At 36.6% G+C, this 12,467-nt stretch overlaps 1 protein-coding gene across 2 annotated transcripts in view; it reads right to left on the reverse strand.

Annotated features, from left to right (window-relative positions):
* LOC138736335 (AP2-associated protein kinase 1-like) overlaps positions 1-12,467 on the reverse strand; it is a 59,069-nt gene that overhangs the window by 37,760 nt on the left and 8,842 nt on the right. For both annotated transcript variants that reach the window (XM_069885676.1, XM_069885677.1), the window contains exons 2-3: positions 3,388-3,506; positions 244-352 (exon numbers count right to left, since the gene is read on the reverse strand). In XM_069885676.1, coding sequence (XP_069741777.1) covers positions 244-352; positions 3,388-3,506 — 228 coding nt within the window. The remainder of the gene's footprint in view (positions 1-243; positions 353-3,387; positions 3,507-12,467) is intronic.

Raw genomic sequence — 12,467 nt, forward strand, 5'->3', positions numbered from 1 at the left:
TCTTTATGATGCCTTGAATGAAAATTGTAATCATGAGGAAAAAAAAATAATCAGAATTAAAATTTTGAACTTGCTTATCAGAATGCTATGGTATCAAATTAATATTTTGTTGTATTATTTAAAAATGTTGCAAGTTATCCACGAAATAATCAGTAGTAAATTTCACTAACATATTACTACCTTACAATGCCACACATGCTTATACATAAAAGTAGAAAAAAATTAGGGTAAAAATCCACAAACCTCTGCAGTATTCCATTAGAATAAGGACTTCCCATACATCACTAACATTTATCGAGGTCACACTGGAGTCAAGGAAGTTAACTATATTTTTATGCCCAGAGAGACCCTTCTGTTTAAAAAGAAAATGTGAAATACTTTTAGCAATAATGAAAAAAGATTATTTAACACTAGTTTTAAAGAATGTAGTTCATCATGCAAAATACTGCAACTGCTTAAAGCTATTTTCTTAGCAATAAGTTTAAAAAGCAATAAAACTCAGTATATACATTTACAGAGGGAACAAAAATCAAGTCTGCCCCTGTAACTTTATTCCATATTTTCAATGCTTCAAATTGAGCACAATTTTAATTTATATTTTAAAATGAATTTCCCAGATGAATCCATGAAAAAAAAACGTGAAATTCTCATTCAAATTGAAACCAGCACAATTTCTGCTCTTCTGTTAAATGGAAAGCAATCCTTCAACAAAACATAATCATGAAACTGTACCTTACAATTTAACATTTCATGCATGAATAAAACTTTCTGCTATCCATATCCAGACTTCGTGTAAGCACTGCCGCCAGTGTGCATCCTTTACAAACTTAGTTACTAAACGTTAATGAGCTGTCTGGTACTGTCTGCTACCACTCATGTATTAGTCTGCATTCAAATTCAGGCAAATTAGATGACACACCATAATAATTCAAATAAAATGTATTAATTTGGTGCTGGATTTAATCTTTCAAAATTAACAAGGATTAATTTCTGGAGAGGAATTGTGATCCCAAGTGAATTTCATTTTTATCTGGTAGGGCAGGTTTGCAGATTTGAAACTCTGCTTTGGCTCAGAAGAAAATAATGTTGGTTTTATAGTGTTGAGTATTACAAATATGTCAATTTCCTTCCTGCAAGATAATTGGATAGATTATGGTTCGTGCTTCAGGCTAGTTTTTTTTGTTCACAATTATGCAAAATTGCCCAAAGCGCATGATTAAAAAAAGTTCCAATCACCCCATGCAATCAATTTACAGAAAAGTAAATCAAATCCTGTAAAAATCCATAAGTCTATATGAAAAATAACATGCTTCCTTCCTTAGCCGATTTATTATTCGGTCTGTGCATCTGTCAATGTGTGTTCTTCATTTAGTTCCTGATCTCCCAAATTCTCTGTTCCATCAATTTTCAGGTAAGTTTTCTAACGAGCCAAGCTTAAAAACATAGTCCTTCAATTGGATTCTAAATATAACGCACTAATAATTATAAAACTGATCACTTATCATTAGAATTGCCTGTGAAGAGTCAGCCACAACTGATGGTGGAGGTGTAATCGGAAAAATGGTCAGCATAAAGCTTAAGTTTATTTTCAAAATAAAGTGAAGATTTATCGTCATCTTGGATATCCCTGTGATCAGTTGCTGTCATATTTTGACATGTAATCGGTTTGATATTTTTCATTCGGAATAAAGTAGGTTAAGAAATGGCCTGATACAATGATCTTGTGTTTTAAACTGAAGGTAAACAAAAATTTGTGTTATAAATAGCTTATAGCACTGTATTATCTAGGACAGAAGTTACTTGTCTTCGAGAAGTTTCTTCAGGGCATTTCGAGAACAGACTTTGTCACTGACAAGCTCCTACTGTAGAATGTAACAATCGCCACTTTTTGCTTCAACTTGTGACATGATCTACATTATACAGGATAAACCCTCTTGTTCATTTAAATCTGGATCATATCAATGGAATAAATGTTATTGTACAACTAACTGCTAAGCAGAAAGTCTCAAAAACATTTTTATTAAACAAATGTAATTAAATAAGTGAAGTTTTACAAAATATCTTCAAAGGCTCAGCTTTACTGACAAATATTTTAAGATCAGAATCAATTCATCAATATACAAATATAAATTAATATTTATATACATATTTATAAAAATATAAATCAATTCAAATTGTACCCTATCGTTTTACTCAATATCACTAGAGTTTGAACAAAGGATACATCCTTTCCTCCCAAATGGAGACAAAACGTGTACAAATCCATAATTATCTCCTTGTTTGTTAAGACTGCTTTTTTTTTTAAAAAAATTCAATTGTCTCCAATTGTTTCCTTACTTTATTTTAATTTTCAGCCCAACTTTGACAAATAAAGTTGACCTCATTTCTGGACAGCAAATGAATAGACAGGGATTTGCAATATTGTCATTTGAAAGTAAAAAGTCAAATAACGTGGATCAAAAATAATTTGGCAAAGCTAGAATCTGCTCAAACAGCAGAAGCAGGTTCAAAACAAATCAGAGGAAAATATCTTTAAAAATTAAGTCCGAACTAAAATGGGGCAGCATGGCTGGTGTAGCAGTCAGGGCAATGGCATGACAGTTCGAATGCAGCGCCATCTGTAAAGGGTTTGTATCTTCTCCCCAGTCTGTGTTGGTTTCCTCCAACTTTCAAAAAGCATACCAGGAGTGGAGGTCAATTGGGGGCATCTTGGGCTTGTGGGTCTATTACCGTGCTGTATGTCTAAATTAAATTAAATTTTAGGGTAGACAGATTGAGATGTGGTGATAAGTTAATTTAAATATTTTGGAAGCTAGTCCAGACAAACAAAAGGTGTTAATTAGTTATGATAAGAGGAGAAGTGAAAAGTGATTTTGTGCTATGAAATGATGCAGAGGGAAAAGGGGGGTGGGAGGGAAGCGAGAGCACTGGGGTTGGGGGGGGGGAGGGGGAGAGAGGGAGAGTTTAACAAAAACTGAAGAAGTCGATGTTTATGTCATCTGGTTGGAGGATGCCCAGAAGCAAGAAGAGGTGTGATTTCTCCAATTTGTTGATGGTCTCAGGCTGGCAGGGCATGACATCATGGACAGTCATGTCAGCAAGCAAATGGGATGGGGAACTTAAATAGGTGGCCATTGGGAGATCATGCTATTGCAGCAGACAGAAATGAGGTGCTCAACAAAGAGATTTCCCAATCTGCACCCAGTCTCTATTACCTAGAGGAGACCACAACAGGAGCATTTTATATTAGTAATGCAACTTTACTTCCTATGAACGCTGCAAATTCCTCCAATATTTCTGTGTGTTTTTGGTACAATCACAGCATCTGCAGATTTTCGTGTTTCACTCCTTGTTACTTTAGTCTAAACTACATCATACTTTCCTTACCATAATGGCTATTTCCTGCTTACAAACTTGGAGGTCATGTTCACTGTTTACATACATTCGTTTCAGAGCACATCTTACACCACTAGGCGTCTTGGCTAAAAACACGACAGCAAATCCACCTAATCAAATGAAAGAAATGTTAGAAATATATCAAAAATTAACTTCACCAGTTTGTGAAACATTATTCAGTTTATAAGAATATTATTAATTTGAAATGGACTGATCGAATTAAATATTTGGATTTAATTTTGAATGTTAATTATCAATCTTTATATAAATTATATTCCATTAATGAAAAAAATTAAAACTGATTTGATCAAATGGAAAGATTTACCTATTAATTTATTGGTTAGGATAAATACAATTAAGATGAATATTTTTCCGCATATACAATATTTGTTTCAATCTATTCCGTATTTACTTGATAATTTTTTTTTCGAGATTTGAATAAAATGGTTAGGGAGTTTTTATGGAGAGGTAAATTTTCGAGAGTAGCTTTGAATAATTAACTTGGAAATATGAGTTGGGGGGGATTAAGTTTACCACATTTTCAAAATTATTATGAAGCAGCCCAACTCAAATTTATTAGTTCATTGATGGATTTGGTACGGCCTCCTAGTTGGGCCAAGATTGAGATGGCAAATATTTCTGAATATTCGATGGAATATAAATTTGTAACAGTAATATAATGTGCCTATACTAAAACATTTAATGAAGTTATGGATAAAGAAAAATAAAATGACAGGCCTAGGGGTAAATTGTCGGCTTTGACTCCGTTGTATAATAATCAACTTATTCCTTTTTCAATACATAATCGAAGTTTATTGCATTGGAGATTTAAAGGTGTGAAAAATTTGGGAGATTGTTTTAAAGAGGGTAAATTTTTATCTTTTAATCAGATGAGGGAAGGTTTTGGTATTGATAAGAATTCTTTGTTTCTAAATTATCAAATTTGATCTTTGGTAAGATGTATGTTTGGTAGAGATATGATTTTACCTGAAATGACTAAATTTGAGACTTTTCTTATGAAGGTACCAGAGAAGTGTTATATTTCATCTATGTATCAAATATTACAGGATGGTATGGATAAAAAGGGTTGGGATAGATCTGAAAGTAAATGAGAAGCGGATACTGGTTTTATTTTTTCCCGAAGATGATTGGTTAGATATTTGTTATGATACTGTAACTAGGCTGATAAATGCACATTATGCAATGATTAACTATAATTTTTTACATCAATTATATTTAACACCTGAAAAATTAAAAAAGTATGGTTTTAATGAATCAGATTTGTGTTTTAGATGTGGTGATACGGTTGGAACTTTTTTTCATGCCGTTTGGTCATGTGTATATATATATATATATATATATATCTTTTTGGAAGAAAATTCAATCGTTTTTAGAATATCGTATAAGATTAAAATAGTTTTAGATCCAACAGTATTTTTATTGGGTGGTTTGCAACCTTTGAAAGGCTTGGGATTAGATAAGTTTCAGCTTGCTTTTGTATATTTAGCTTTATCCGTAGCAAAAAAATGTATTGCTAGTACGTGGAAAGATACAAATATGATTGATATTAATAGATGGCATGAGATGAAATATTGTTTAATAATGGAAAAAATTACATATGTTTTGCATGATAATTATAATTTTTTAATTAATAAGTGGTCGTTATATTCAGAATATTTAAATTTCAATTTAAATTGATTAGATCTTAATATGTATATTTAATTTTTTTTTAATATTTTTTCTTTCTTTATGGATCTCCTTAGGAGAGTTGGCTGAAGTGGGGGGGGGGTTCTTTTTTCTTTATATATATATATATATATATATATATATATAAATAACGTTCATGTTTATGGTTAATTGTTGTATATGTCATATTATTTGTTTTTTGAACGAATAAATTATGTTTTTTTTAAAAATCAACTTCACCATTTTAATTTTGTAGCGACATGGCATTTTTCAATGTTACTATATATGATCACTAGGTAATAGGTACTTCATCTCATTAGGTACTAGGTATTAAGTACTAGGTACTTCATCTCCAACATCGAAGTACTCGAGATGGCAGAGGCCGACAGCATCGAATCCACGCTGCTGAAGATCCATCTGCGCTGGGTAGGTCACGTCTCCAGAATGGAGGACCATCGCCTTCCCAAGATCGTGTTATATGGCGAGCTCTCCACTGGCCACCGAGACAGAGGTGCACCAAAGAAGAGGTACAAGGACTGCCTAAAGAAAGCTCTTGGTGCCTGCCACATTGACCCCCGCCAGTGGGCTGATCTCACCTCCAACCGTGCATCTTGGCACCTCACAGTTCGGCGGGCAACAACCTCCTTTGAAGAAGACCGCAGAGCCCACCTCACTGTCAAAAGACAAAGGAGAAAAAACCCAACACCCAACCCCAACCAACCAATTTTCCCTTGTAACCGCTGCAACTGTGTCTGCCTGTCCCGCATCGGACTTGTCAGCCACCAACAAGCCTGCAGCTGACGTGGACATTACCCCTCCATAAATCTTCATCTGCGAAGCCAAGCCAAAGAAGATATATGATCAGAATCCCAGCATATATTTTATATGGGTATATTGACCCATGCTTCATTTTCCCATTTCCACCACATTAATTTACTTTTCCAAGGAAATGCATTATAAAGGTATTAAAAAGATCACCATAGCTAACAGTATTAATTAAATTTCACTCACAGCTTGGGAGAATTTTTTTTGAAAAAGGGAACTATGTTCAATAAAACTTGCCAGTTAGAAATGAACTCTGCTTAACAGATTCAATGGTAGGGAGGTAGTAAGATCTTCTTAAAAATGGTTTTCATGGTGTATTGCAACACATTTCACCCGGGTGCATTGAATTTGCACAAATACTATTTTCAATACAGTTACAGTAGGAGGTGGCTTTTGCTGTTGATCAAATACAGTTCAATCTTCTATAAAATGAATTAGGTTCAATCTGTTCATGAGAAGGATTGTAGGGAAAAAAAAGTTTTCCATCATATCCTTGTGCAATACGCTAGTCTTTAAAATAATTTGGTACTGAGCTGAAATAAATTTTGAGGAGCACCGTCAAAATTTGGAACCCCCCACCCCTCCACCTTTCCCTGAAATGGCTTTGAATTGTGATCAATCCAAATTTTTTAAAAATAGATAAATTTTTGCTTATCTCTATAAAATCTTTCAATACTCAAAGGTAATTGGAGCAGAATTTCAAGTCTATCATAATTTGAGAAATTAAATATCCATATTCTATTTCCATGATCAATGAAAATATTGCAGCAGCTATTCAAATGGACACATCACCATTCCTCACTATTAACATGTAACATAGCCAAAGAAACAACACATTTGAAACTGCCCCCACTAACTCATTGGGTCTTACCCCATCAGAGTTATTTCCTCTGTCAAGTTAAGTTTATTGTCATCTGACTGCACAAGCATAACTCGACGAAACACAACCAAACACACATAGACATACAATACATATGCAGGACATATATACAAATAAATAAAAAGATAGATGTTGTTTGATGAATATGACAGTCTCGGATGGTCAGTGTGACCAGTTTCTTACTGTCATCCAATGTTCTCACTGCCCATGGGAGAAGCTGTTCCTCAACCTGGTGATGCCGGCTCTGATACTCCTTTATCTCTTCCCCAAAAGGAGCATCTGAAAGGTGCTGTGTGCAGGGTGGAAGAAATTTTGTGTGCCCTATTCAGGCAACGATCCCAGAAAATCACATCGACGAGTGGGGAGGGAGACTCCCATGATCCTCTCTACTCTTACAGTCCAATGGATTGACCTCTGATCCATTTCTTTGCAGAAACTGTGATGCAGCCGGCCAGGACGTTCTCGATAGAGATCCTGTAGGAGGTTGACATAATAGGGGCTAGTAACCTTGCCACTTCAGTCTTTACAGGAAGTAGTCACTGTTGCTCCTTTCTGACAAGTGAAGAAATGTCGTGCCCACGATAGGCGACCTGTTAAGTGAACTCCATGGAACGTGGCACTCTCCACTCTCTCCTGTACTACCTAGAGTGTTTCTGCTACTGGAAATTAATTTCTTGTTCTCTTGCCACATTCTGATGAAGGGTCCCAGACCTGACAAGTTTCCTGCTTCCCTCCACAGATGTCAGAGTGTTTCCATTCCCTTTGAATTATTTTTCAGGATGTCAAAACCGATTGTACAATTCTTCATGAGGCTTGAATTTTGTTTGTGGTTTATGCTCCATTTGTTGAAGATATAGATTTCGTTGTAGATGTGTTTTTATTATTTGGATATCTGAATTTTAACGTAATGATTGGGGATATTTAAATGTGGTATTGGAGCTTTTATTGGATAATTATTCAAAAATAAAAGGGAAAAATGGTGGAAGAGTACTAAAATTGAATTGTACAATGCTTAATGAGGTTTGAATTTTGTTTTAAGATGGTGGTTTATGTGACTAATATGATGATAGATGTGAAGTTAGTTGATATGTGGTGAAGGTTTATCTCTATAGAGAAAGTATTTTTTCATTTTTTTTTCAGGCTACAATTTTTTTTTAAGAATTGATTATTGTTTAAGAATTTTTGATAGATAATGTTACTAACTTTACTAATTTTTTATATTAAGTTTGAGTTAAATATATGTTTCATCTTAACTCCGTTTGTTAAATATATGCATTTAAGTTTGATTTAAATATGTTTTTTTAAGTCTGATATCTTAGTATTAATTACTTTTCTTTTTGTTAGTATTTTAATCGGTTATGTTTTTGTTTATTTTTGTAAGTGGGTTTTTTTCTCACATATATTATTAACTTTATTAATTCTTCACTCTTTATTTTGGGGGGGAAGGGGAGGTTGGACTAATTTGAGTTGGGTTATTAATGTGTAATAATTATTGGGGAGGGTATAGTTTATTTAGATTACTGATACTGTATTGTAATTTTATTATTTTTATTCTTAATTTTTTTTAATGTAATCCTATATGTTATTCATGTTATAAAATCTTAAATAAAGTTTTTTTAAAAAAAGGATCTCAAAACCGACTTTCCTCAAATGAAGATAATTATGGCTCATTTGAAACTGAATGCTTCATAAACCAAAAACAGGTGTTAGTGGTAGTGTAGTAGAGCCGAACATTATCTGCTCACGTACATGGGTGAAGAAGCAACATATAGATAAGTATGGGAGTGTCTGCAAATGGATCTACGTACTCCTCCAATTCAGGACACAAAGAAATCCCAAATTTTACAATCGTGTCATCATGGGCATTCGATACGGAGCCACAAAAAGAAATATTATGATCACATCACTGATCTGCTCTTAGGATTTCCTATCGTGACTGTGACAAATTGCTCATAAACCTAGAGGGCAATGCACAAGAGCAGAACTGCGTGGGTTTCAGTCTCAATGAAACAGTAAAGAAGAAAACAGCACATGGGAGAAAAAAAAAGATCTTGATGAATGGCTCAACTATGTCACAGATAATCTTGTCTCACAAATGGAGCTCAAGCAAAAATAACAGCTAGGTAGTCCAGCATTTCCTACTAATTATTTCACCTGCACATGGCCAGGTAAATCCTGCAGAATGCAACAACCTGAATCCCTGTGGCAGGAAAACGAGGTAGAAGTCAACAGCCTTACAATTTTTTTGCTGCTGCAGGGAACTTCCTCAACTCGCCCACTTCTGTTATCACTGTGGGCAGATGTACAGTACAAGTTTATCAAATTAACTTGTGGTTTCCCCCAGAAGAGAGCAGAAAGAACAAGACCGCTGCAATCATTCTCATATGTACAAAGTAAGTACTATTAAATCAGGACAGGAACGTCAAGAAAAATGAACACTTCCGTCAGCGCTGTCTCCGCTCCATCCTCAACATTTATTGGAGCGACTTCATCACCAACATCGAAGTACTCGAGCTGGCAGAGTCCGCAAGCATCGAATCCATGCTGCTGAAGACCCAACTGCACTGGGTGGGTCACGTCTCCAGAATGGAGGTCCATCGCCTTCCCAAGATCGTGTTCTATGGCGAGCTCTCCACTGGCCACCGAGACAGAAGTGCACCAAAGAAGAGGTACAAGAACTGCCTAAAGAAATCTCTTGGTGCCTGCCACATTGACCACTGCCAGTGGGCTGATATCGCCTCAAACCGTGCATCTTGGCGCCTCACAGTTTGGCAGGCAGCAACCTCCTTGGAAGAAGACCGCAGAGCCCACCCTACTGACAAAAGACAAAGGAGGAAAAACCCAACACCCAACCCCAACCAACCAATTTTCCCTTGCAACCGTGTCTGCCTGTCCTGCATCGGACTTGTCAGTCACAAACGAGCCTGCAGCAGACGTGGACATACCCCTCCATAAATCTTCGTCCGCGAAGCCAAGCCAAAGAAGAAGAAGAAGAAAGATTGGTAGGGGAAACTTCTTCACACAGAGAGCGGTAGGAGTTTGGAACGAGCTGCCATCTGATGTGGTAAATGTGAGCTCGCTCTTAAGTTTTAAGAAGAAATTGCATTTACATTGTTAAACCCTTCAAAATGTTTCATATTTTCAAATAAGTGCCCATTATGTAACCAAATGAAACTATTACTTTGTCCTCATTCTTGTCAAGAGATTAAAGGCCAGACTTTATGGAAGGTGTGATTGATTGTTGTTGGTCAAGCAGAAAACCAATCTCCTATTCCACAAATTTCAATCCACATTAATTACTGAAAGCATTAATTAAAGAAAGCACCATCTCGAACAATGTGTTACTACTGAAATTCTGTGCTGGATTATCAATCCACATTAAAGTCTTAAATATCCCATTAAAAAAATCCAATTTCAAACATTTTTTCTAAGCATTTCCAGAGAGAAAATAAACAATATACAGTAAAATCCCCATTACTCAGTACCCACAGGGATCGTGAGTGCCGGAAATGCGAATTTTATAGTTGACTGAGGCTCATTAACTAATACACCTGGATTAAGAATATATCGTTTAAAAGAGAAAATACAGTTCAAAATGTAATTTGAAAAAAAAATCAGTATTGTAGTCTTTAATTATGTAAAGTTCACTTTAATTAAGTAATTCCCGTAATTTAAATCCAAACCCTGCTCTCCGACTCTTTAACATTGTTGCACTAGCCGCGAGGCTAACCAAGTCACCAGGGATAGAGAGACATCTTGAAAGAGTTGCCCAGGCAGCGAACGGCATTGACCAGCTCTTTGTTCTGATGTCCTAGTCAGACCCTTGGTGCAACCCGACTCACCTCCACACCAGTATCCCAGTCAGACCCTCGGCACAACCCAGCTCACCTCTATGCCAGTGTCCTGGTCAGGCCCTCGACCCACCTTCCCTTAAATTTGAACCCCGGTTGCTGGCACTGTAAGAGCGCTGGCTAGCCGCTATGCTGATAAAGAGTCTTACTTGGCAAGAAAAGGGGGATGCCTTGGGAGAGTCGCCCCAACGGTGAGCGGCATTGGCTGGCACTCATCCTGGGAGATGCAATTACATTCAAACACAACTTTATTCAAACAGCTGCTGCACAACCAGGGTGCTCCACTGGCTGAATGTTTACTCCCAAGGTTGACTGAGTGCCGAAATATGGGGATTTTACTGTACCATATTATGAAAATTGACCAGATGTCAACTTTATCCGCTGACTGTAGTCAACAGGCCCAAACCTTTTTAAAAATAGTTCTTCAAAAAAAGGGTGCTTGGGATATATTACTCTCTGATGTAGATCATATCCCCAATACAAAACACTCTCTTTTTACTCTCATCAGTCCCTTGGAAACACTAATTATCCTTTCAAAATACCAATTTCAAAATACCAATTTAAGATCACCGCAAACAGCTACAGTAACAATTTCAATGTTTACTAATTTAAACAGTTGATTGCATCGCTCATGAATTGGATACAAGCTATGTAAGTATTACAAAAGCTTGATTCAAATACAAAGCCACATTATGTTAATTCACCAAAATACTAGAGGGACTCAGCGGGTCATGCAGTGTCCATACGAGGCAAAGGTATTGTATTTAACCACAGTTTCAGGCCTGAGCCCTTCTTCCAGGTACGAGCAAAATAAAACAGACAGGCACCTGAAATAAAAGAGGCTGGGGAAGGAGGAAGAAAGGGGAGGATCACAGGCCGACAACCAAAAGGCTAATTAATCTATAATTAGATATAGATTGGAGGATAGGAGAGAATCTGCAGGGGCCATCCATTGCATTCAATGCTCCCATTGTGGCCTGCTCTACATCGGAGAGATTGGACACCTTCACCCTGCTGCAAAAGTGGGGTTCTCCCAATGTAAATCCATTTCAATTCCCTGCCCCATTCCTATGCTTACATGGCTGTCCATGCACTGCCAGACTGCGACCACCAGCAAACTGGAGGAACAGCACTTCATATTCCATCTGGGCACCCTCCAACCAGTTGGCATTAATATTAACTTCTTATTTTCTGTTAGCCCCCACCCCCTCATCTCTCCCCTTCTCCTCTCCCTACATCTCCTTTCTTCTAACTCAATAGCCCTTTCCCTCTGTTTCCCCCTCCCTCCAGCTCTCCATTCATAGATGCACCTCTCCCCCAATCAATCCTCACTTTTCCTCCTATCTTTCATGCTCCTCCCCATGCCCTTTCTTCCCTTCTCTTTTTTATTCAGGCACCTGCCTGTTGTTTTACTCATACTTTGAAGAAGGGCTCAGGCACGAAACATTGGTCATATAATTTTACCTCCCATGGACGCTGCATGACCTGCAGAGATTCTTCAGCATTTTTGGTTTTAACTCCATCCTGTACTTTCTTATTTCACACATTACGTAAACATCTTACATAATTTTCACATATTACCTGCGTCAAAGCAATGTTTCCTTACACTTTTTTTAAAAGTCTCGAACATGCATACATCATACCTCAATGAAGGGTTCAAGTCCAAAACGTTCAAGTCCGAAACATTGGTTATGTATATTTATCTTTGCTATATAAAGAACACTGTTTGATCTGCTGAGTTTCTCCAGCTTTGTGTTTTTGCTTCAGTGTCTTCAGTCATTCGGGTTTTACTCTTTTCTTACATACTGCGGTCTTATCTTCGGATTACC

The sequence above is a fragment of the Narcine bancroftii genome, chromosome 6 (assembly GCF_036971445.1).
Source record: "Narcine bancroftii isolate sNarBan1 chromosome 6, sNarBan1.hap1, whole genome shotgun sequence".
NCBI lineage: Eukaryota > Metazoa > Chordata > Chondrichthyes > Torpediniformes > Narcinidae > Narcine > Narcine bancroftii.